General features: G+C 38.5%; 1 protein-coding gene across 13 annotated transcripts in view; it reads right to left on the bottom strand.

Moving 5' to 3' along the window:
- The window catches only part of kcnma1a (potassium large conductance calcium-activated channel, subfamily M, alpha member 1a), a 158,233-nt gene that overhangs the window by 34,828 nt on the left and 96,272 nt on the right, over window positions 1-27,133 (bottom strand). For 11 of the 13 annotated variants that reach the window (XM_061745430.1, XM_061745432.1, XM_061745427.1 and 8 more), the window contains 13 exons: window positions 25,549-25,624; window positions 25,195-25,270; window positions 22,888-23,058; window positions 20,892-20,983; window positions 14,459-14,569; window positions 14,264-14,369; window positions 13,902-13,984; window positions 13,753-13,822; window positions 11,365-11,520; window positions 10,741-10,850; window positions 10,602-10,670; window positions 6,529-6,615; window positions 6,359-6,435 (listed from right to left, as the gene is read on the bottom strand). In XM_061745430.1, coding sequence (XP_061601414.1) covers window positions 6,359-6,435; window positions 6,529-6,615; window positions 10,602-10,670; window positions 10,741-10,850; window positions 11,365-11,520; window positions 13,753-13,822; window positions 13,902-13,984; window positions 14,264-14,369; window positions 14,459-14,569; window positions 20,892-20,983; window positions 22,888-23,058; window positions 25,195-25,270; window positions 25,549-25,624 — 1,284 coding nt within the window. Of the gene's footprint in view, window positions 1-6,358; window positions 6,436-6,528; window positions 6,616-10,601; window positions 10,671-10,740; window positions 10,851-11,364; window positions 11,521-13,752; window positions 13,823-13,901; window positions 13,985-14,263; window positions 14,370-14,458; window positions 14,570-20,710; window positions 20,803-20,891; window positions 20,984-22,887; window positions 23,059-25,194; window positions 25,271-25,548; window positions 25,625-27,133 lie in introns of all 13 variants that reach the window. The other 2 variants (XM_061745435.1, XM_061745440.1) reach the window with 1 other exon arrangement.

Genomic DNA, 27,133 nt, shown 5'->3' with positions numbered 1-27,133 from the left:
TAGAGCAATTTGAAAGTCTGTGATCATGTCACTATTACATAGATACCTGTATCTGTCTAAGTTTAACTTATCACAGAAAGCAGTATGGTTTAAATGAACGCCCACTATCCAAGAAATCAATTATAAAAGCACAGAAAACTCTAGTTTTGTTGTACAACAAGAGTATGAATTCAGTTGGATAAAGATGGGTTATCCCCTCAGTCTGTTGGAAAAAACTGAACATGAGGAGAGGAAATCCTACAATCCCTGGCCGACAAAGCTCAATACACTCCTTCACTAAGCTCTCTTTGTTCATTCAAAGAGTTAAAAAGAGAATGAAATCTAAGAAGGAGGAGGCTTTACTTAAATCCTAACGGGGTTTGAGAGAGAAGTGAGATCAGTAACCACGTAATGGCTAGTAATTGGTACCGAGGGATATCAGCACAGGCCCAACTACAAGAGGCCAAGCCAAACTCATCATGCTGTGTTTGACACTAATCTTGGCTGAGTCGGCACACGGTGGGAGAATGTTGAGAAGGAAATCAGATCTATGTATCTGAACCAAAGGCTTTGATAGCCAGGTCTGCTGCTGCCTTGTCTAATTGACGAACAATTTAGTATTTCCCATCCAGTGGAAAGAAAAACGGAAAGGACCAGATCTTCCAAGAGCCCTCAATCCTCTTACTTTTCTGTATCAAGCTGATTTCATCTTCACAGTTCTTGTGAAGATGAAATCTCTACTCCCCGTTTGTTTTCTGCTTTACAAAGCCCCTCCATCTCATTTATTTTTTTCCTCCCACTTGCAAGTGCACCCATTTTCACCTACTGTGAAATATGATGTACTTGTAAACAGAAGGAAGTTCATCTAAAGGCAAGACCATTCCAATTACAGACTGATGAAAGACATAATCTATGAATGTGCAATTTCATAAGTTCTATCAAATACAACCGTGGGCAAAATAATAGGCATTCAACTCTGATGACTGCCTAAAAGAAGTAAAGGGCCTTCAAGAGGTTCAGAAGCAACATCTGCAGAAGAGAATAACTTACTATGATTTGCACTTCTACACTGTAATTTTTGCTGAAATATTACATGCACAAAAAATGTATATAAGTCTTTGAAATAAAAGGGGTAAAAAAACAACCAAAAAGTTGTGATCCACTCCTCAGAAGTTGAAATTCGTGAAGTGTCACAAGTAAGATGTGAATGTTCTGCTCCTTATAAATCAATTTCATCACACGAAACAAAAATAAACCTTTGCATACTTGCTCAGTAGAATTAAATCAAAGGCAAAACGAAATGATAAACAAAGGAAAAGCTGCTTCAACCGAAAAGTTTTCAAACTGAAAAGTACATAATGGACTCCAAAATCAAAGATATGACACAATTCAACAAACATCAGCAGTAAGCTTCAGCTTAAAATCTTGACAATGAACTTGCATGTTAGATTTCTGTATATGCAGACATCTTACCTTGGACAGAAAACATCAAACACCACGCTCCAAAAGTGAAAAACTTTCACAGAACTGCAAGATTGATGCAGCATGCGGTAGCCACATGTCACCTACAGTACTGTACAGCTGCACCACAGAGCCACACCACTACTGACCCACATGACACCCAGAAAACAAAGTACCTTATAACAACTTAAAATATATGTTACTTAGAAATATTACACAGCAAGATAGAATTTAACAAAAAAAAAAAAGAAAGAAAATAAATAACCAAAAAAGGCCACGGCTACATAACTCTGGAGTCACGAGAAAAACAGATCACGCCACATACACAACATTACACGCACACAAACACGCAGAGCGCCCCTGCATGGGACACTACACGGCACAGACACGTAACAGTATGTGTTGGGCGGTGTAACTTACAGGCACGTAAAGTGGTTGCGCAATCATGAACAGAGACAGAGGAAAGTGGGTAGGCCCTCTGAAGGGTGTCCATGTTACTATGTACACTGCCTGACATGCAAGAGCAGTCTTGCTCTGAACGGCCGCAATCAAAACAACATGCCAGTTTCATTCGTTTGTAGACGGACATCTTGGCTACAGTCATGTTTTGGGATGAGAGGAGAGGAAAAGCAGCAGGTTAATGGCAAAAGGAGAAATCTTCATATAGGGGAAGTCGGAAGGTAATTCATCAGAAAAGTGCAGACCTTAGCCACCTGCCCCACAGACTTGAGCTCCAAATTGAATGAACACATTCTTAGAAATCAAGATTTGTCAGATTATTCAATTACATTTCAACTACATTTTTCATAACGGTAATAAATAGGGGGTTAGTCATACTGAAATTATCCAAAGAGGTCAAGCTGTGTGCTAAGGCCATAACAGGTTCAAAAGACAAAAGTATAACTGTGGGAAAGAGGGAAGAGGAGAAAGGGAGAGGGAAGGAAGCATTCGGGGAAGAGAGGCATGAGCAATGTCATCAGCAGCAAAACTCATACAATGTTCCATACAGTTGTACTGTACATCCTCTGCCCATTTGGCTAAAGGAGTGGATCACATACCTGTATCCCATCATGCAGCTGGAGACTCTGTCCATGGCATCGCACTACTCTATTACCAAGACTGGCCACGTCATGCTATGTTTAATCTTGTAGTTTCACGGCTCCACTCCCCAAGAGGTTCACACTAAGGTGTGGAAATGGTGTCTGCTTGTATGAAGGTGTGCTTCGATGTCAGACAAGGTTGTTTTTTTAAAAATGATCATTTGTCAGTTCAATAGGACTATTAAGTGAAGGGGGGAAAGGTTTGCTTGTGTCCGATTTATTTTTCCTTTTTAAACTTGATCTTTTGATCTTAAATTCAAAAAAGGCTTTGATTTGATGCAGGTACAATAATTATAGTGTAGACGATTATTCTGTATACTGTATACTGAAGTCATTTGTATATATCCATATTGGATCATATTCATAAATAAATGTTCATTAAAGAAATTCACTCGCATTTATTTTCAGCTATCTTCTATGTTCAGAACTGACAATCAACAAAGTGCCCTCTGTTCAATTAATAGTGGTTCAGAAAGTATCATTTAGCAGGATGGGACTTCTTAAAAGTCAGCCCAAACACTTTGAGAGGCACTTGTTTCTAATGTGCATGCATTCGTCTGGGTGGTTATGTGTGGGGAAACCTGGAACCTGGAGGGGAGCGGGAGTGAAAGTCCCTGGAGTAGCATGTCTAGATTGCTGTGACTTTGGGCAGAAACACTCCCTGGTTCCCATTCTCTGATCGGCGAGGTGCAAACAGACAGAACGGTAATACTGTCTGGCGCCTTTACAGAGGCACTTTCAACATCTTTGACGCTGGCACGCATCAGAAAATCAGAAACTGAATGAAATAATGTGTTTGAACATGTGGCCAAAGAGAGAATGGGAAGCGCAGATCACCGGGAATGGGCTGGAGACTGCTGGATCCTGTAGCATGCACATGTGCTCGCTGAACATGTGAAGAGCATGCAAAAATAAATAAATGTATAAAAAATGCCACTTTGTTCTCAAAAACAAGGAGAGTGAAGAGATAACCGTCCTCGGTTATGACAGCAGAGATGGGCAGCGGGGCCATCAGGTCATGCTGAACTTTCTTAACTTCAGAGTTTTTGCTTTTGCATTTGTGACACATGGAGGGGAAGCAATGGATAACACGAGACACACTTACTCACACACACGCACGCACACACACACACACACACCGACAATGTCTTTCACTTCTGACTTCACAAATACCCAGATTCCGGCCCAGGATTACAAAGGTGTCCTTTTCAGGGCATTCTTGATTGGTGATTCAACGTAACAGCTACCCTGATACACTGCCTGCGTGGGTGTTTGATCAGTCTGCCCCAGAATTCACCAGATCACAGCTCACTCAGACAGACGTTATCAGGGCGCTCAAGTCATATCAAAAAGAAACATATGTTTAGTTTATACATCACAAGATGATATAAAGTTATTTGTCCAATTATTACTGTTATAGACAAGCCGCAACATTTTAGGGTATCCTTAAGATTTTTAATCTCCTTGATTTTTAGTCTAATTGATCCTAGTCTTGTTGCCCATCTGAGCTTGTATTTACTTCATTTTAAAATCAGAAAAGGACTCGATGACAATGTGTGTGTCCTGATGTGTATACAGGAGAATTACAAGAGGGCATACTTTCTTTTTCATATGACTGCATGTTGAATAGAAAGGATGTCCCAAAGGAAACACCATTCTTGTACACCCCCCGCACCCCCCACACCCCTTATTCAGCAAGAGTGCATGGAAAATTACAGTATATATACAGCTGCCTGAAGAGTTGAACTTTTGAGCGATGTACATGTTAACATACAAGATAAAGACTTACAAAACGCATTCAGGATGATTCATCCCAAGAACATATTCATTTTTTTGATCGTGTTTATCATCCCAATTTAGAGCAAACACACCCATCTGGTCCATGCAATTTTGCCAAACAGTTTTCAAAGGATTTGAGTTTCCTCTACAGACATCGTCATTTCCATATTTATATCCAGGACTTGTAGAGTAACACGATCTAGTGTCAACTGAAGCATACAACATTTACTTCTGTGAATTAATAGTGGACTTATCACCCAGTGCAGCGAGGTAAACCGAAGGGCCAAACGGCGAACCAGATTTGAATTGATGCAGCGACATTTCAAATCTGACGGGAACTAATGATCTCTGAAACCTCAGCCAGGAGTTTAGAAAAGGGCTGAGATCACAGCGAGGTACGGTGTCACGGAGACCAGATCGCTGTGATTGTGACTTGGCAACCCTGCTTGTTAGGATTTGAAGAAGTTCCCAAAAGGACCATTTTCGCTCTCTGAACCGTCATAGAAAAGTTTCTTTGACAGAAAAGCTATAAATTTAAATGTGTTTTCCATTGTGTTCACTCCTCTAAATCAATGACGACACGCCACATTCTTCTGCTTTCCTGGAGCATTGCACTTGAAGGACGCTAATCAACATTCATGACAAAAGATTCACAGCAGATTGGCTTCTAAATGCAAAACTTGATTGGTTCGATGACTGAATTTGGAGACAATCTGAGCTTGTGCCTGTCGCTGACGTTACTTCCAGCTAACCGGAGCATCAGCTGATTGGGCCAAAGAGGAGGAGGCCTGACGCTGGTGTTAGTCTAATTTCTGCTGTTTTGGATTCAGTCTGGTCTGAGCACAGTGTAGAAATGAGAGGCGAGGAGAGTGATGAAGAAGCTACACCAGTACATGCAACATTGATACAATAATCTATTTGCTGAAGAGGGGTGGGGGAATAAAAAACACTTGCACTGCACTCTGGGTAATAGGACACCCATTTTTTTTTTCTTTACTCACAATAAATCACTACCAGTGAGTAGTTTAAATAAAGTGGTGTTTTCCAATGGCAGCAGGGAAGGAAATACATTAAAAATGTGTCACTGGTCGTAAAGAAACATGGACAAAACAACAGAGGAGAACAAAACATGAGAGAACAGAACAAGGCTGTAGGACAGGTTTCCATTGCTGTAATGGAACTGTCATTTTTGTAAATGCAACTCTCGTTGGAAACAACGGTAATAACATTAAACATTTCACTGTGTTCATCAACACAGTCAGTGACATAAACATATCAAGAAAGCAAACAGAAAGTAAGCAGTTTATCCATATAGTTAGAGTTAGCAGAGTAAAAAATGAGACTCACAAAAAAGGAACTATTCAAAATTCAGGATTTTGTTTTCAACAGGCTGCTAAAGCTGCCGGTGACCTTCTGCAGAAAATATTAAATATTGTACAGAATGATTTAAAATGAAAAAAAGAATTAATAATATATATATATGTGTGTGTGTGTGTGTGTGTGTGTGTGTGTGTGTGTGTGTGTGTGTGTGTGTGTGTGTGTGTGTGTGTGATTAAGCTAAATAGTCTAGTCTAGTAAAAACATTTGTATATAAATAATAGAACCAAATATAATTTTTTTTTATACTTGTAGTACTGCATTGTATTTTCAGTTTCTCTTTTGTTTGTGCTTTCTAAGTTTGAAAATTAAACTCAAAGGAAAAAAAAAATCTCATCTAAAGACACCCAAGATATTAACCAGAAAACACTAATGATTTGATGGATCATCATACCATAATGGATGGTTACAGCTGCTTATAAGGGACTCATATCAAACACTTTCCTAAGAGTATAATGGTGTGACAACACACATAATGTTTAAAAAGACAGCTGCAGAGAACAGAACAACGATGAAACAATGAGAGGCACGGTATTTTTGTGTAGGCAAGAAAATAAACTGCATGCATAAAAGAGACAGATCCACGGGATTTTGGAGTGCGAGGAAGAAAAGGAAGAAAAGGAAGAGTGCCAGCAGTGCAGAATAAGAGCACAGCTACTCACGTCGTTTGCAGGCGCATTTCTTAATCCGTTTGGGGTCCGTGATGTCATCATGACAAGCTTTGCAGTAGAAAAATGCTCTAAAAGTGACATTGAAAATGTTTAGCAGTTAAAAGAAGCTATCTGTGAGTGTTGCACGCCAAGAGGTCAGTTCATTGAGACAGACAAATCACCTCTTAACTTCTTTGGCATCACTAGCGATAAAGAATCCCAGTGTTCCCTCCTGCATCTTGACGTGGTTGCCCGGATTTATGAGGATGCTGGGTAATAAGAGACATACAAACACATAAAACTTGTTAAAGTATGGACAACATTCAGTCCATGCCCACAAAACGCTAATCAAGAGGAATGGTACAAACGCTTATTAAAGCAATGAATGTGTTCAGGACCCTGCACTTATCCGAACTTGGCCTTTGCATCATTCTCAGCACATTATCCCTCTTCATCTTTTATTTAACTTGACTTGGTAATGGAAATTATTAGTTATCATAAACATAATTGGTACTCTAATTATTAAATTGTGATTTAAATTGTGATATGATTCTTACAAGTATGGACAAAATGTACAACAGTATGATTGCACATTTAATTTTAATTCTTTTCTTTACAGAATGGCATTGGATTGGCCTGAGTGAAAAGAGGGACAGAGAGGAACAGGTAAAGGAACATGAGTAGAAAGAATTAAAATTATGGCCATGGAGTGGTTTTAGACCATCACTCAAATACAGTCATTTGGTCAAAACGAATGTTATGATGACCACTGAGACGTAGCTGTACAGAGAGCGTACAGTAAGAGTTGGTGTCTCGGTTAGTATTTGACAGTGGGATGAAAGGGAATGAACAGCTCTTTGTTTCCCCTCAATACTAGTGACTCGGCTAGATTTAGCTAATGGAAAAGGACTGATTAGAAAAAAACCCACCAAAAGCAGAATAAAACTTCTTAGAAAATATCCGTATTTTTTTTCACATTAAAATAATTTGAATGCATTTCTACTGTGGCAGGGCCAATGCGGACTTAATTTCATAGGATTTTCATTGTATTCATATCTAAAGAAAGGACAAGAGAAAAAATGTTTCACTGGTATGTTTGAACATTTTTGTTAGTGGTTCAATTAAAAACCCTTTGCATTTAAAGTGATTAGCTGTATCATTCCCCATTAATTAGACTAAGACAAAAGGTATATGCCACACACATAAACTGTACACACACCCACACACCCTAGTCATTAATGGTTACCTGTGGGCAACAATCATCAATGAGGTGAGTGTGAACCAAGATGTCAAAACACTGAACTTTAAGGGTCACACTCTTTCAAAATAAAAGCCCAGACAAAAGATGATTTAGACATTTTTTTCTTCTTTCTTTTATCATTTAATTCTTTATTTAAAACTGAACCATTCTTAATGATTTTAGTTCATTTTCAAAATAATACTCTGCTTAGTCTCAGGGCAGGAATGGAGTGGTATGTCCGTTGAAACATTTCAAATATATCATCTTTCCTCTGAGCTCTGCAAAAGTTAATTTGAATAACATAAATGTGAATACATATAGATTTTTAGGGAGCAGTTTAATTCATGTACATATCAGGAAGTTGCAACAGTCATGCAGATCAGATTTGTTTTTCCTCACTCCAAGAACTATAAGGGCATCTAACATTCACTCAGACTGAATGTCCCCCCCAAAAAAGGAAACAGGCATTACACCTGGCATGCTCTTAATTGAAAATAAGAGAAAAAAAAAAATTAAATCAAGACAGTTCCACAAACATTGCTGCCCAAATCTGAGATTTTATAGTTGATCCATCCAAGACATTTTTCCTAAATACTGTAGGTGCAAACTAATTAATCGAAACTTAAAAAGAAAAAAAAAGAAAAAAAGCCCATCAAAACCTCATATTGTGAGCAACAAGGCAAGCGTCAAACACCCTCTGTGATCGTGTTGTAGCATGCAGTTACCAAACAGCATGAAGAGGACAGTAATCACACAGAAAGGCATAGCCACCGCAGTACAGGTATAGGGACAGGTACGTAGATGCAGACGGTTGCAGTAACTTCTGTGCAGTTGGATTGTTTCTCAAACACCAAACTGACAGGAAGTGACCTCACTTAAAAACATCTACTCGAAAGACGCACGAACATGGTTGTACATGGTGGCCGGGACAAACAAAAATGCACAATCTTCCACATGAACTCTCCCTCTCAAGGTAATCACACGCACTCAGACGCACAAACATGCACAGATGGATGAACATGTAGCACTGAGTACATGAGAGGGTGGTGGAATGCAAAAATGAAATGAGCAAGTGAATTAAACTTCAGTTTGGATAAACCTAATGCTATCCAAATTCAACGCCTCCATGCCTTTCCTAGTGTGCAGAAGGTAAAAAAAAGTATTGTTGAGTTGCTGCTGGTGAAGAAAAAACATGCTGTTATATTAACTGCTGTCTACAGCAATGGATGGTAACCAGTCAGCTTATTTCAAGACTAAATCCAAACTGTAGCTCAACAAATTATCAGCGCTTACTGACACCACATCTGATGTAAAATATGTCGATACAAACTCTTCACTGATTCTGAGACAAAGAACCACAAAGTACTGCTCTGGTAATGATTTTTACCGATGAGTGAAATGCTTCGCTTCTCAAAGCTACAGTAACATACAATAGGATATCAACTGAGCGACACTGAAAAAGAACTGAAAGTGAGAGAAATCATTTAAGCAGAGGGTTTGGCTAAGGACAAAAGTGAAAAAGATCAAATAAGAGGGAGATATGGAGAGGGTGAGGGTTTGGCCTTGATACACCGACAACAGCAAAGACAAAGATACAGCACTTCTACAAACAATTCCAATTTCTCTATCCTCTCTCTGCCTGCAAAGAAGTTAGTGCATTAAGCACAAGGGACACAAAAAAATAGGAGTTGGAAAAAGAGGCCTGTGAGATAGTGTTTGGAAAAATATCCTTGGGGAAACTCCCAAAGTCAGAAGCTTTAAAGTGGTGGAGATTGGGTGGAACTTTGGAAGTAAGATAAGGTAGAGGGCATACCGCTTTCGGCTTCTGCAAACAACAAGAAAAAATCTCAAATCAAACAGGTATCATCAGAATAAAAAAAAAGAGGAGGATATAAGTGTATCTTAAGTGTCTCTGCACATTCACTAGCTATGCCGTGTGATGCTTGTCTGATGTTGAGGTCCCTTCAACCTGGAGTCATTGTTTTAAAACTACTATAATGAAGAAAAAAAAGGTTTGTGAGAATGCATTGGCAAGTTTACAGTATTAATGGCACAAAAGTCTGTGACAATACATAAAGAGGTCTGGAAGTGTAAAGGAAACAAGGATCACCAATTCATTAAATTCAATATAAAGATAATTTCATTAAAAAGAAAAAGTCAAACTTAAAAGAAAAAGGGGTCAAGCATAAAGTTGGAATATTAATATAATATGTCAATAATGGTGATAAAAACCAAGACTGATGTAGTTAGTGGTGTTCATACAGACTGAACATGGACACTGTAGAGTTAAGTTGTTGAAGCACAATGTGAGATGTGAAATGTGATTTAGTATTTACAGCCGATTTTTTTTCATAGCGATGAAAGAAAACCAAATGCAGCGAGTATCAAGTTACTCCAGTGGAGTTATTTAATTATTATCTGACAGAATCCCCCATATGCTGAGCACAGGCAGCATTATATGATGCTGCTTTCTTTTTATTTTCTTTTGCAAAAAGTTGAATTTCGGAGGAAGCAGCACTATTTCATCATTTTAATGACTTTTCTTAAGACTACAAAATAGAGATTTAAGAACATTTTTGGTTCGTTTGATGTACTTTTACTCTAAATGTTTCTGGAGCATCAATATACAGTAAAGAGAAACCAAGAATAGCATTTTTTTTAAATATTTTGGCTTTTAATTGCTAAAATAAGAACATACAAGTTGCTGTGAAGAGTTGGTGGAAAAATATCCAACTTTAAGTCAGTCTTTACTACCTTTTTAAGCCGTTTTTGTATTACATTTCATAAAATGAACTTAAAGTTACTTAAAGTATTTTCTAACAACAAACAAAGTCATACTGTTATGCTATGGCTTAACCTTCCATTGAATAATCCCATCAACACTTTTAAGAGGACTTGAGAAAAAAAAGACCTATATATTTCATGAAAAGATCCATTTGAAACAAACCACTCAGTGGGTTACTGTTACCACATTTGCATTCAGTGTTACAGGAAGACATATCCAGTAATACAAACCTGCTCTCTCTCTGCTCAGACTTGTATTCAATTGCAATAAGCAACAGCTTCAGCTTCACATAGCACAGCCTGCAAAACAAATACACTCATTATAGGCAAAGAGTATAAAAACAGACTCACATCCCAGGCGGATACTTACTCGCAGACAGTGGGAAAGGAGAGGCCTACAAAGGCACTGGACAAATACTCTGTGTACATCTCATTAGCCACTCCTTCAAGGTAATACTTTTGCCATGTGTCCTCCTCAATCTAAGCAGAGAAAAACAAGTATGGAAATGTTGCATGTGAAGATGAAAAAAGCCAACCCTGTATGCGTTCCAACAGCAGCCCAATGTGGTCTGCAGATGATCCACTGCACAACATCAACCTAGTTATTAGATGCTGATCCATCACTTTTATGACATGAGAACAGTGCTTTGATAGAAGCAAGCACCTCTTCAATGTTAAGCCACAGAAACGCTGAACAGATTTTTCATGACAAGTCACTATAAAATATGATGTACCAAAATGACTGGAAACAGTAATGGAAGACTTTCTCTGGACAGAGATGTCAGAATTTCCCGAGGAATGTAGTTTATGATAGATCTCGTCTATCTGTCACCAGAGAAGCTGCAGGACTGTATCCACTTATGTTAACCTCACTTCCAATCCACAAATAAATTATCTCTGTTACTAAAGTGCAATGCTAGAATTCATTTATCTACACTACTTTAGTGTCTTAAGACAGACAGACAAAGAAAGTTAATCTTGCACTCTGTGTTACCTCAATGAAGGACCTCATGGAGAAAAGGTTGGCTAGCATGGTCGACAGGCCCTGCGCCAGACAGCTTTGGGCAATGAAACCTGCCTTCAGCTCTGCCAGGCAGATAGCATCATCACCTTCCTTCCAGTTCCAGCTCGGAATGTTCAGCAGATGGGCCTTCATCGCAAGAAAGAAAAAGATCTATGTATCATAACTTAAAGGAATAGTTCAACACTTTTGCTGTGCAAAATGCAAAGGCTTATCGATGTAAACCTCAAGCCAGCAGACAGAAAGTGAGCGCTGACTGAGAGCATGACTAACTAGAATGGCTCTGAAAATCAATAGAAAGCCAACCCAAGAGCACACAAACAGATCTTGCTTAATTTATACAACAAAAAGAAAAAAGAACAAAACAAACTATACATAACAATCAGCAGCTTGTTCGCTCATCTTAGTTAAAAGACTGTATAACAGATATAACAGCTATCTAGCCTGCTGACGGAAAAGCCCAGCCTGAAAAAAAAAAATCAATTTGTGTAAAGTAATTAGATATAACATGAGCTGCATTTCCTTTTTACAGGTGGTTAACTCAAGTTAAGTATTTAGAATATAATTTCCCAAATTCCTGGAAACCCTGTGTAAAATGAAAATAAGCAATGAAAACAGCAGTTACTTGCAGAACCTTTGAATCATGAATTTTATTGAAAAAGCATAAAATCAACACATTAGTTGCTGAAAATGTGTTTCAAAAAAGTTAGGATAGGAGCAAGAAAAGAGGAATGTAAAGATGTAAAGACTGAAAGACTGTGTAGTTAAACAGCTCCATGATTTAATAACATTGCTGGCAATAAATTTAAAATATTTTACAAATGTGTCAGCAGAATTCTGGGGTACATAATATCATTAAAGATTTTAAGACCTAAAAGAAATTTCTGTAGACGCGAGTCAAGGATATCTGTTTACGGGAAAGTGCTTGCTTATTCCAGCCAGACGATGCCAGCCAACATTCTGCATGTTTTAAAACGGCACGTCTCTGTAGTGAAGGAATCCAGGGCTTAAGCTACCTGTGATCCTAACCCGTCATTCAGACATTTATTGAGTTAACAAGTCAAAAATAGAACAATAAAAGAAGCACCAAACTGTTGAACTGCTGAAATCGCAGATCAAGCAGGGATGGAAAAGTCTTCTGCTATGAAAACTAAAGGCACTGGTCTCAAGAGTTATTTACTGAGTTTTATTAAAAGGAAAGGTGATGCAACACAGTGGTAACATGCCTCTGTCATATATTTTCAAAATATTCAGAACATTTAGAACTTTTATTTTTCTGAAACCGTTTTGTTGTCTTTTCATTGAAAATGGGTTTTAACTGAGTTTAGTTTTAAATGTCATTGCATTCTTTTTTTACTGTATCTTTTAGAACTGCACAGCTTTTATGCTATTCTTATTTTTTGATTAGTGGTTCAAAAATACCCTAAATGGGTTATTAATTGCATCTATTATTGCACAGATGTGCATAAGTGTTCCCGTTATGTGAAATACACTAGTGCGAGTTACTACTGAAACTGTGAAGCTCTCAGTTGTTCACTCAGAGTTGACCCCTTTCAAGATGTTAGTAACTTGGATGACTCAAAATAAAAACAACCACTTAAAAGCACCACACAGTTTTTAAGATCCCCGTTGGAAGCTAATCACTGTCACAATATTCTTTCATTGTGTGGAGAGCTGGAGTTGTCAACATGATAGTGAAGCAATTATAACCACTGGATGTTCTAGGATTTTTCTGAAACGGGGGCCATTATGGGGCCAAATGTAACCTTCAGGGGCCAACAGTATTAAGCTGCTTTCACATAGAGCGCGTTTGCGCCGCGCCCACCGCCGGGTAGGGCGCAGAGTCGGCACAGAGCCTCCGACCCTTTCTCTCCTATTGGACACAACTTTCTCTCTTCTCCTTTCTCTCTCTTCTCCCTTCTCTCCTATTGGACGCGCCGAGATGTCGTCACAGCCCGGCACGGTGAAATTAAAAAATGGGAAAGCCGGCGGCGGTCTGCGCTCTGCGCCCTCTATGTGAAAGGGCTCCTTTTAATTTAACATCATCTTCTTTCTTTGGAAGCAGAATGAAAACGCAATCCTTACGTTACGTTCAGCCCGCCACAAATATTTTAAAAGGAAGTGAACCCTCCCTCCAAATCAAACTGTCCAATAACGTCTACCGTCATCTGTTTGTCCCACCTAGAGTGCATCGAGATGTTTCTTCTTCTATTCACTTGTATTGACGCAACAGGCGCACTGCCACCAACAGTTTTTGGGTGGAACTGCAGCAGTGATCATCAAATTCTCAGCTTTCCCGTTGATTGACAGAACAGGGGCAGTTCCGGGGCCTATCAGATTACAGACGGGGCCTCGGCTTACCTTATTGTGATATTGTAGCATCTGCGTGATGATTCTGATCTTGGGATGGTAGTTCTTGATTGAAATAACCCTTAAAAGATAAGTGTGAGCATTAAACACGGAAATGTAACACATTTCAAGGTCAGTTTCTAGTTCAGACGATATGATACCTCATGATATTGGAGGCATCTTCAGCATCAGGATCTGGACAATATTTGTTGGCTAGAATTAAGCAGGCATCCGCTGACTCGATCTACGTTTAAAGAACCAAACAAAGTGTTAAAGGTAAAATATATGTTGGTATTTGGTTACAAGCAACGAAAGCTCAACATAATGCAGTCCTATTTTATCTTTTATTGATGTCCATTTAAAAAAAAAAAAGATGACAGAAATTGTTTTTTCGCATGTCAACAAAATGAAAATGAACATAACAGAATATTGCTTTTTTATCTCTTCAGTGTAACCTATAGACACATTTAACAGCTAATATTTCTCGTGATCATGTCTCCATGACTGTGATCACTGACAGTACCTTCACTCGCGCCAGATCATGAGGGTTGAGAACAGAACCCTGGTAGAACTCTACTTGGGTAAAATGACGTTTGAACAAGGCTTCCAGCTCAAGATTAGGGGAAATACTAGCATATAGAGAGAAGAGGAGAAGGGGTTAGGGCATGTATGGATCAGCATTACTCCGCGTACTGTGAGAGGGAAAAGATTAACTTACTTATGGAGAAAAACAATTTCTACATTGACATCATCCCTGTCCTTGTGTAGGAAGTCTTTGAGGAAGTTGGAGACACTTTCGAGGGTAATATGACCACAGACCACAATGTGCCTGGAAGGGGGGAAGAGATTATCTTGAATGGGCAACATCAGTCACTGAAAACACTGGCATGACTCCCGGAGATAATCAGTCAAACCAAAGCACGCTAACATTTAACCAAAATATAAAGTGAAAAAAATCTCAATAGACATGTCAAGAAATGTCTTCGCAAAGCAAACAAGTAACTGAATTATATCTTTCTTGCCATAAATGTGAATATTTTTCCCCAAAGTAACAAAAGTGGTTAAATTCTGCACGGCAAGTGCAATCAAGCACTCAACTCTGAACCACTTTAGTAAATCTAAGATATAATTACAGAGCCCACAGTGGTTGGACTGTCATCCATTCTCCATATAAAAACTGTCCCTTCAGCCAAACCGCCCCTTTGTAAGCAGAATGGATGTTGACAAAGACATGTACGTCAATATGCTCATGCGTTTATACAGAGCATTACTAAAACTCTCTAAATGACTTGGAGGCCTGTGGCTGACAAAAACTCCAAACAGAACCCCGGAGTGTTTGACAGGTTCCTGGCGAGATTCAGCAGAGGAATCGGTCAGATGCTGCACAGGGCTGATTACAGCCGAAGGGGAGAACGAGGTTAGTTATGAACAATGTTGGGGCTTAAGTTGTGTCCCCATTTGTCCTCTGAACTGAATTTTGAGACGAGGCTCACTGGGGGCAGTTTGGATGATCATTGCTACAACAATGAAACTTGTGGTGCTTCTCCAACAATTTAGCGCCATATCAGAGTTATCCTTTCAGTTGCTTCTTCAAGTATCACGTGTTGTACATGAAAAAAAGTGCTCTTTACTTAATACAGCACTGATTTTTTTTTCTTGTTTCAAACCTTTAGTCATTTTTATGCATTTGTTAAGAATTGTAGAAATTATCACCTGGTTAGACATTCAGACCCTTTGATATGAGCTGTGCTGTGCAAACTGTAGATTGGCTATTTGAATTGATCAGATATAATTAAGAAAGCTTATATACAAGGTGGTTTAAGGTATCTGTGCCATCAGGTTGAGAGATCTTTGAGGCAGGGCTGTGTGCTCAGGAAAGAAAGAAGGAAAGAAGAACACCTCCACATTCTTGAATGAGCTGAAACCCACAACATTATTCTCCATCATTCCCAATTGAAAGAGGCCCGGAGCCATCAGCAGACTGTGCCAATCGGGCTTTCATGGTCAGGTGAACTAAGAGAATTCCTCCCTAAAAGGCCTTCAACCTTTAGCGAGGAATCTGCATCATTCTCAGACAGTGAAAAATCTTTTGGCTAAATGGGCTCCCCTTTAAACTGGGTTTTTTGTCCTCCAACAGTCCACCACCATTGGTGATTCTGAATTGCACGTAGGAGTGAGCCTGAGCATGTGTGGTTGTTTGTTTATATGTGGCGTCGTGATGAGCATGGTGAGCTGTCCAGGATGAACCCCTGCGTTTTGCTCGTAGCGAGCTGGGATAGACTCCAGCAGATCCCTGTGAGCCTCAACTGGAACAAGCATGTATAGCTTATGGATGGAGGGAAAGAAGAACTGTTCACCAACAACTGCAAATGGTGTGTTAAGAAAACAGAGCATGAAACTTCGCTTGAAGAGATTGTTGTTGTTTTTTTTCCTTTATTTTATGCTCCCCCTTGTTTGGATCTGACTTAATTACAGTAAGGGTGTACTTTCTTCTACAGTAGGTGTAAAAAAAAATTAAATATGAAAACCCTGACAGGGTCTGAAAGCTTTCCATCTGCTTCCCTTAAGCATCATCTCAGGTTATGTTACTCCTTACACAATTTTGGAACAGTAATACTGTACATTCCTTGAGAGATACCTTTTTTATTAAGAACACAAAGTCTCAGCCTTTATTAGTTCTGATTTAATTTGAGGACAGAGATGTGAACGCAGGATTCGTTCTAAGCTTCATTTACGCTTGAAAATGAGCTGAGTTTAACTCTGCCGGAGTTGAGGTTAAATGTCACAAGTGAAAACTAGCTCAGTTGATTCCCAGTCTTATACTGACATGGATTAGTGTAGACACTCAATAGACACCCTAATTACCCTATGGAGACCCATAAGGCAATCTGTGTAATGACAATGGCCTTATGCACTACTTGATGTGCCAGGAGACAATTGAACCACTTAAGTTTTAAGTGCAGGAGGACTGGACAGCTTAACAATGTAGGTATTAAGTTACTTTCTCCTAAACAAAAAAAAATAGTGCATCGGTTATACTTGTTAACTCTGTAAATCATTATCAATGAACTAGATTACTTGTGACAGGTTTCCTTCAAGCCATCATCATGCTCTCACACACAAGACGGAAACTCTGGTGAACACATTAACCTTTTAAAGTCAATGTCAAAAATTATATAGAACATTTCAGAGATCTGACTCAGTCTGGCAGGTTTAAACGCAACAGAGAAATTTATTGATATTAAATGAGAACCATAGTCCAGTTCACTGAGTGCTCTCCTGCGCCATAACCATATGGACCGGGCAGATCTGAATTGAAGTGGACTTGGCAAAGTGATGTGACAGACATACTGAGGTAATGATGGTTAGTGGATGTTGCAGGACGTAATGATCTTCACAAATGTTGCCTCTGCCCTTTAAGAGAATCTAATGAGCAGCCGTGATTGCATGGTTGGCCGGTGCTGAGCAAAGGACTGTGTGGTCTTACTGGCTGATGAGCTGGCAAGTCTGCGAGCAGCCAGCATTACTTGGCACAAGATGTTTCCCATTTCATGACAAGTAAAGCAAGAAAATCTCTTATGATTTCCTATTTAAGTATCCAAATGGCCCTCCGTGAGGATATAGAGGAAATATACAGAATAATAAGTCATATTATTTGGTTTATGTGGGTTGAATGTCAAACACACACATAGTAGAAGGTTTTAATGCCTGTACAGTACATGGCATGTAGATAAGCATACACTCACACGAGGGGTTCTCCCTTTTTTTCTTTTAAATCATCATAAAGACCCTAACCTCCTCTGGTACAAACTGTGTTTATTCCCCTGATGAAGACACGCATTTCAGTCTCCATGTTAAAGATGGAAATATTTACTTGACAAATGTGAAAGAAATGTGTCCTAATCAAGCTGAACCTTTTTTTTTTTTTTTTCTTGGAAATGATTTCATAAATAGCTACTTGAAGAAGAAAAATCATCTCTGCCAGTTAATCAGATTTAAAGGGTAAACTGAACTACATGGATTTAACTAAATAGATTAAATGAAAGCAAGGAAAAAAAGAATGGAGCACAACAATGGCATAGATTTTCACAAGTAAACTACACGCAATGATCCAGACAGTAAAGAAAATCTGAAAAAAACAAAAACAAAAAAAAAACAGTACACAGTCCCATTAAATGCAAATGAATATCACAGAGCATGCACACAGAGCATGCATTCATGAAACATCCCGGGATGTCTTTGGGGATACACTGAATACAAAATGAACAAACAGAGGGCTCAAACATCAGCAACAGAGGTCACTCGCTTGCTACTGCTCTAATCCTTACGTCAGTGATGAAACCTACTGCAAGACTCATCACCAAAATGTTGCAATTCCAGAACTTTGCTCCCTTTTTTGGTTTTCTATCAGCTTTGAGGGACATTTTACAGGATTTAGTGATATTGCGTCTTCTCTAATTAATGTTTGGAAAGTGTGTGAAGCTGCAAACAATAAAAAGTACATAATAATAACAAACTTGGGAAATACGGCGTGCATTAGAGTACCATGGTATAGAAGTCCTTTCACCCTTTCAACAGGGTCTATGTTTTATCATTACGTAAACACGCGCATGTGTTCATGGAGGATTATGTGGGTGTATCTGGGTCTGCACGCCCCAACTTTCTGTCCCTCACAGAGGACTTTCAAAGGTGCGTGCTCGAGTTCAGCCAGGGTTGAAGTCAGTTTCCGTGCCAACTCCTCTGCTGAAGTTGGGGGCTAATGGAAACCATGGAGTCATAATGGAAACCACAGGGCCCCGAGTGCAGCGGGCGCCAACAGAACAAAACACTTGTCATTACTATGTCAGTATACACTGGCTGAGAGCTGTCATTGTGCTCATGAGTGTATGCTACACTGCACAAAGTACTATAAGCAACATCGGCAAGAAGCAGAAATCCAGTATGGATCCGTCTCACTTCTAAATAACCTTGAAGGCCTGTTTTAGATGACAGCACCCGAGCACAGACATGAAAAAGCTAAGGCTTTCATTCAAAATAGCTCATGACCTCACTGTTTACGAGTCTTATAATCAGCCCGTTACTTGTAATCTCCTAATCTCATTTCCATGATACTTTTTTTGTTCGCTGACAGCTGTTAAATGATAATGCCTTGGAACACCAGTGACAATCCTGAACCCACACGACAAACCAAACTTTAATATGATCCTACACATCCAGAGCTTAATGGTTATGCAAAAAACTCAAAGCTGCTCTGGACTTGTGTGTTCAGCGGCTGTCTTCTGATTGTTACCACATGTCCAACCAGAGAGAGAGTTGGAAAGGGGTGTAAAAGGAGAAAATAAAGTGTTGGAAGAAACTATCATCAGATTTGACAAGGGCTTCTCTCAGCACCCATCTGTGAGTCTGGGCTGAGGTCGCTGGCCAAACACAACATTTCATCAATCTTATCTCACTGACAGGCACACATTGTTGAACAAAAGTGTTTTTCTGAAGCCTCACTCTACTGCTGACTCTCTAAAATGTGTTCTGCTGAGCAGAATGACTGAAACTGATGGGGGCGAGATTGTAAAAGTGTGAGAGAGAGGACAGCAGACAGTAGCAGATGCTGAGTGCCACAGAAAATTAAAAGAGACGACAAAGAAAGTAGAGGACTACCCTTGCTGCTCTGTGAAACATCACATTTGGCCTGGAATAATCTGTGTGCCGAACATCAGTAAGGTTTGAGCCAGAAGGCGAGGAGAGGACCACTGCAGCAAGAAGTATCGTGGTACTCTTGCACTAACAGTACACAAAATGTCCCACATACTTTGCAGCGTGTTTGAGCCTTTGCTGCAAGAGGCGAACAACACATACAGATAAATACGCCTCTGAAGACAAACTCCGACACGACACAGTCACAATAACCAGGCGAGCACCGAGAACCAAGCAGGCAAAAGCAAGCCAAAAGCAATTGAGAGCCTCCAATGGGAGCGAGGCATCCAGCATTCAGGGTGTGGGAGCTGACTGAAGATCAGGGCCAGAGTAATGTCAAGCATTGATGATGCGATGTGGTAGCGGTGACAGAAGGCAGCAGGATGACCTTTTCATCAAGTTTGCAATCAATGAAAAAGCCACAAAACTGCACGTCATTGACAACATGCATAATGGTGCAGTTAAATAAAAGTATAAAACATGCAAAAACAAAAGAAAAAGAGAAAAATCAAGCCAAAACAAAATCAATAAATTGAAAAATATTTTCCTGCAATGGTCATTTAAATTGATGATGCTTAATAAGTACACCAATAATAATGCACTTGCAGGTATTTAAATCTTTTTATGTTTTTCTGGGAAATTCCTTTTAAAGCGGATAGTAGGGATTTCATGACTGTTTTCTTTCATTTTGATTGATTTTTTTTTTTTCATCCTGAATCCCTACAAGCAAGGCTGCATTAGTGAGACACATTGGGCACATGTATCGCATCGAAGCACCACAGGTTAGTATGTCGTTAGTCTAAGTGTGGTAGTCATGAAAGCTCTATTTTCCAAATCAAATGAAAGCAAAACACAGGATGTCTGAAAGACGACAAAAGAAATGAACAGCACACAAATGACTTCAGGTAAGCTCTGAATGAAGGACAGATAGAGGCAGTTCGAAAGAAAGAAAGAAAGAAAGAAAGAAAGAAAGAAAGAAAGAAAGAAAGAAAGAAAGAAAGAAAGAAAGAAAGAAAGAAAGAAAGAAAGAAAGAAAGAAAGAAAGAAAGAAAGAAAGAAAGAAAGAAAGAAAGAAAGAAAGAAAGAAAGAAGAAGGGGCATGGACGTGTCCTAATGGCCAAGGTCTCCAGTCACGCAGTGTGACTTAACACAATGTACCTTTAACTGTAGTCAGACTTTACCGCGCTAAAAAGTCAAGTTAACTAACCCCCGGTGCCTATAAACTTAACGGGGGTGCAGTTGAGTCACACAACCACACCTTGTCTGGATTTCAACTTACTTTCTGCCTCGTGTCGAGTTATAACTCCCTCCGTATTTCTTCCGATTAAGGATGAGAGCAGCAATTTCTGGCACGTAGCGAGCAAACATGGCCTACATGCATGGAACAGAAAAAAGAAAAATGCATGCAGAGAGGGTTCTACCGCACACAGAAAAACAGCAGAACCATCTGGAATACTTACTTTCTCCCATTAACCGCACTATAGGAACCACCATATTTCTTGCGGTTTCCTATTAACTCTATGATTTCAGGGACGTAGCTGGCAAACATGGCCTAAGGAGAAGATACAGAAGACAGAAGAAGAGACTAAAAAAGAGACTACTCCGCTACAGAGTGGGTTTTGGGAAACTGGTGCATGAACCCAAATTTCTGAAATGTGGAAAATATTAGTTTGTTATAGAAATCAGGTAAAAGCATCTCTTTCTTTGTATGCAGAGACTTGTTACGCCTGATTAACAAGAGAGATATCATTATATCTATATTAAAAAAATGTATATTGCATTTTCCTATTGACAAAAAGTAGCCCCATTATTTAAAGGTAAATCTTTAGGAACAAGTTTGGTTGTTGTTAGTTGACAAGAATTTTGTCACAGCTGATGGATAGTCAGTCTGTGATAGCACCCGAAGGATGTTCTAAAACTAAGAGAGAATAAAAAACCTATGTGCCATGTTTTGTCCAACAAACACAGATGATCTGGCAGGTTGATTTGAATAGGCCCACCTGATGGTCCACAGCTGCAAAACACATTAAGACTCATTTGTTGGGCTAGAAAATGAGCTGGATGCATTTTGCAAAGTTTCACAGCCTGTTGTGTGAACACAGGATTGCATTTGTGAATGGGATAGTAACTGCTGTTACAAAAGAGCAAACACAGAAGGGACTTTTACCATTGTAAATATTACAATGCTTGGAAAATCTGCCTGTGCATTGAGAGGAATAATATGTTTCCCCTTTTCCTTTTTCTTCTACTTCTTCTGGGTTATAAATGAGTTTGATTTGATCCCTGGCTTTAAAATACCTCCAGCCTGGAGTCATTATTCAGCTGCTGCTGCTGATAGGAAGCAGGCAAAGGTGGTTGCCTAAAGACTTCCAGAGCTCTCAGCACTGGGAAAAACACAATCTGTCACCATGGCCACGATACAGCACATATCCACACAGCTGTAGGTCATCAGCACATACTGATGGAAGTCTAACTGCAGAATATAGTGTCTGTGATTTGGGTAAATCCTCTATTCTTTATATGGGAATGTAGAGGAGGAGGCACAGTCCTATATATATATATATATATATATATATATATATATATATATATATATATATATATATATATATATATATATATATAGTGTATATATATATATATATATATATATATATATATATATATATATATAGTGTATATATATATATATATATATATATATATATATATATATATATATATATACACACTATATATATATATATATACACTAATATATATATATATATATATATATATATATATATATATATATATATATATATATATATATATATATATATATATATATATACATACACTAATATATATATATACGTGTGTGCTTTAAAGGGATATGCGTGCAAATCTGTAGGTAGGTAATGTACTAGTGTGGCAGCCCAACAGGATGCTGGATCAGAGGAAGGTGAGAGGGAGGGAGGGAGTGGGAGGCTGTTGTTGCTATGGTAACAGTCAGGCTGGCCTAAGCCTCATCTCCCTGCCCCTGTGTTTGTTGGAATTGTGGGAGGAGACACGGAAGGAGGGGTGTCCTGAAACCGCAACTGCTACTAAGAGAACAATGACAATATTATCAGAAAAAGCCTTCTAATCAAACAAATACAGGGAGTATACATAAGGGGAGGGGACAGAGGAGCACAAAGAACTGTAACTACGGTAGACAAGATACAGTAGGCTAAACAAAAGGATACAACTACACTGTGACATTTATATAACATGTACTATACAGGCAACATAGTTCTAACATTTAAAAAACATTATACAAACATATCATACAGTAATAAGCATTTACATTAATTATATACAGATGTATTAACTATACAGATTCTGTAAAACTGAATACTGTCTATCGATGGGGTCAAGCAGGGTTTAAAAGGGCAGAAGGGGAGGAAGGACGGAAGAAAAATCTGATTTTACCAAACCACCGAGGATGAAGAAGACCATAAAGAGTCGTCCCAACGTGGTTTTTGCATAGACATCCCCGTAGCCCACTGTGGACATCGTCACCATCAGCAGGTACACACATTCCCAATAGGATAGTGACTGGGAATTCTGGAAGTTTTCCCATGGATCTCCTGAGTTCTCCACCTATAATTGCAAAAGAACCAGTAGTAAGACATGATTAAAGATGACGCTTAACACTTTGCAAACATGGTTTTGCAAGAAAAGGGCCTTTCCTCAAACTTGATCAAATCCAGCATCAACTGCTTTTGTACTCCTCAGTTTTAGAAGTAAAGAAGATTCTTTACAAACTGAGGATTGACTACCATCTAGTGGTAAAACCTATTATTGCTGGCTGAACAGAGCTGAAAATTATATATTAAATGTGTCCTAAAAATACAACACTCGAAGCAAAAAAATGCATTTTCATGTATTTGCCTTGTCTGAAAGGTTTGTATGTTTGTAACAAGAGGAAATATGGGGGGGAAAATATGGCAAGGTCTCAGACAAAAGTGAGGAAATGCAATTGTATTCTCTGTGACATTCAACCCTGGGTCAATAGAGGACACAGCCTGTCCACTAAAGGCTTTGTAGTAATCCCTTTTTATCATTTCCCTCTGACAAGGTTTAAGCTTTGATTTTTATGTTTAAAAAGTTGCACGGTATACATCCAATCTTAAAACAAATATTCCATTTAGACAACATGTTACAATGATTTGTATCTGGATAACTTTTAGAGGTATGAGATGTGTCAGTAATATGTACAGTAGATGTAAGCATATACAGTAACCACATCAAGAAAAAAAGTTGATTTGAATTTGATACATTTTGATATCAAGCCTGTGGAATTGATGTTGGAATACAAATATGTCAAGACACAGATCAACAGGGTCATATGGAACAGTTGTGTGAAAAGAAAGAACTAAATAGGTGTTGTTTATCTTCTCAGAAACTGTCATAATTTACCCAGATTGGTTTTACTGCTTTGAACCTGCAATCCACTAGTCAATATTAGCATCAATGATCACATTTCTATGCAGATTCTTCCATTAAATCTTGTTATATAGTCAGTTGAATCACTTCCTGATCATGCTGAATTGTTATCAATATCTGTGATTTTTAACCAGTGTTGCAGATCATTATTTGTGTTGTGGAAAAATTATGCATTTTCACTTTATTAGTCCAAAAAAAAAACGATTATTTAATTCCTACAAATAATTTGCTACTGTGGAGTGCATGTGCCTAAAGTTTAGTGACTAGCAGAGTAATAAAATAATTGAATATAACTTAAGTTAAGACAATAGCACCTTGAATAGTCCAAGTGATAGTGGTTAAAAACATGCTTTTTTGGGTGGTGGGGAGAGGAATTGATTTTAGGCAAGGGGAAGCAAGTTTATTTGCACAGTACATTTCAGCAACAAGGCAATTCAAGGTGCTTTACGTGATAAAAACATGAAAAGTAAATAGAAGGGAATTTTTTTTTTAAATAAATTAAGCTATGGTTACAGTGTAATACGGAAATTAAAATTGTTTGAAGTTTAAATCCAGAATGGTTAAAATAATTCATTCAAAAGCAGCTGTAAACAAATGGATTTTTAACTTTGATTTAAAGGACCTGAGGGTTTCAGCGTTGCTGCAGTTTTCTGGAAGTTTGTTCCAGATCTGTGGAGCATAAAAGCTGAATGCTGCTTCTCCATGTTTGGTTCTGATTGTGGGGACACAGAGCAAACCTGGACCAGAAGACCAGAGAGGTCTGGATGGTTGATATGGCAACGAGTATCTGATGTATTTTGTCCTAAACCATTCAGTTATTTATAAACTAACAGAACTATTTTGAAGTTCTCTGAGAAACAGGGAGCCAGTGTAAAGATATCACAACCAGAGTGCTCGTGGTCTACGTTCTTAGTTCTAGTGAGAACTCAGGCAGCAGCTTTCTGGATCAGCTGTAGCTGTCTGACTGACTTTTTAGGCAGACCTATGAAGTCTCACTGTTGAAGTCGACTGATGATAAAATGTTATTCTAACTGCTCTATGAAAGGTTGAAAGACACAGATTTATGTGGCAGTTTAGGTAAAGAAAAAAACTAAAAGACTCGCCCATCTATGTTTGGGGAAAAGTGAAACGTCATTCACAGATCACCTTCAGACAATTGATTTTTCAGTCTGCTAATTCTTCAATAAATAAATAAAACAAACGGCCATTAACACCTGAGTTTGTAATATACTTTCTAGGTCAGTAGTCAGTGGCAATGACCCTTAACTTGACACTAACTGGTCAACTCACCAAATGTATGAAACCGGCAGCTGTGAGCCAAGTGCTAATGAAGATGGAGCACAAATTCACTAGCTTGATGGAATTGCTGGTTAGAGAAAGCAGAAACAGAGAACACTGAAAGAAACACTGTGATATTGTCAGCTTAATAAAGTAACAACTGGTATGTTTAAATAAGGAAAAAACATTTTGATCGCTCCTAATATTTGCTTAAACATGAAGTTTAACCTAAAAGGAAGTGACGACTTCATTCTGGCCATCACAGCAAACACCGGCCTTCAGGACTTACTATAATATCATCACACATACCGTAGATGGACAGTATGAGCAGTAGCCGTCTTAGTTTGAAAAATGTTTGATTATTACCTTGTTTTTAAGATATTTAAGAACTGTAGGATTTCTGAGAATTGGATCAGTCTCAGTGCTCTTAGAAATCTTAAACCTATGTGAAAAGAAAGAGACAAAAAAAACAGAGAGATTAGCAACACGAAGAATTTAAGGAAAAATGTAAAAGCTCCACGTCTGAAAAACACAAGTGAAAGCAAACAAAATGTGACAGCAGTTAATTTACATTTTTTTAATTAACTTTCAAGCATAGTTAAGAACCTTAAAAATGTCAGTAAATAGACAAACAAGACACTTTAATCTGAATGCTGGATTATTCATTCATTCAAACAAGTTTTTAGAAGCACTATGCTTTAATCTGAATCCAAGAGCAGCTCCCTTTGGAGATTATGGAACAATGTGACATCCACCTCATTTGCTTTTTACATAACATGTCTGATCCAGTGGAAAATGTGGTGCATGTGTGCCTACAGTCATGTGAAAAACAAAACACATCCTACTTCTATTCTTGTGTTTTGCTCATTAAAAAAAAACAGTTTTGTTTATGATGTTAGTTTTCTATGATGGTGCACCCCAATAAAGAGTTCTTTCTTTTGTGTTTTTCTCTTTAAATAAAATAATAATAATGTGGCAAAAAAGAGAAAATGAAGAATGGTTTTTAGGTAAAGTATCTGACATTACTGCGACTCAGTGCCCAGACGTGGAGGATGTGTGACAGGACTGTCTGTCAAGACCAGACTATGTTGTGTTCGGTGTTGCCAGAGCACCCAAAAACCAGCCCAAAACGCATGCAACAGCTTTATTGTTGAGACAAAAACCCTGAAGTGCTTGATCAAATTAAAATAATAACAACGTCTGCACCTGAAAGTCGGGATCTGACGTAACATCTGCCTAAAGGCAGTGCAGATGGAGAAGATGTCTAGAAATAATTCCGGTACCTCTGCCAACCCCCACCATTTGCAGTAATGCAGTGTACCGAACTAATCAAAACAAGAGGGGGACAGGCTGTATTATAGGACTCTTGTAGAAGCATCCAAGAGTCACTATTCAAAAAACAATCGGGATGGCTGATGTCACATGCTTCACTACTCCGACCGGTTGTACGTCTGTCCAAAGACGTCCGGACGCAGGCCTTCTGCATTTGTTGCATTTGCTGCTCCCTGGAAACTGAATCAAGAGGAATTTTGTACAATTTTCTTCTTTGTATCAAAAAGGAAAATAATTGATATGACTGGCCAGGCAGGAAGATGGTTGTACTGTACACACAATCGCAAAAAAGAACCATTTCAAGATTAAGTATTGCAATGCAAGCAAGAATTTTACAATAATATTTGACTATTATCATATTATTATTCAAACCCACTCTTCTCATAAAATAAAATAATTTCAACATTATGGTTATCAGTGTTTACATATTTGCAACACAAACTTTTTTTTTATTTGTTTGTTTCTTGTGAGCGTTGGACAGTCTGACCCTTGGAGAGACTAGGTGGGATGTCCTCTCCCAGGAGGACTCCCAACTGTCTGAATCAAACACTATAGTAATATGTTAAGTTGTTCACCTAAGGTCAAATTTGCCTAATTTAAGACCTAGAAAGGGACCAAG

Source organism: Cololabis saira, chromosome 17, assembly GCF_033807715.1.
Source record: "Cololabis saira isolate AMF1-May2022 chromosome 17, fColSai1.1, whole genome shotgun sequence".
NCBI classification, from domain to species: domain Eukaryota; kingdom Metazoa; phylum Chordata; class Actinopteri; order Beloniformes; family Belonidae; genus Cololabis; species Cololabis saira.
Note: the sequence above shows the minus strand (reverse complement) of the source record. Positions and strands in the feature narration are given on the sequence as shown.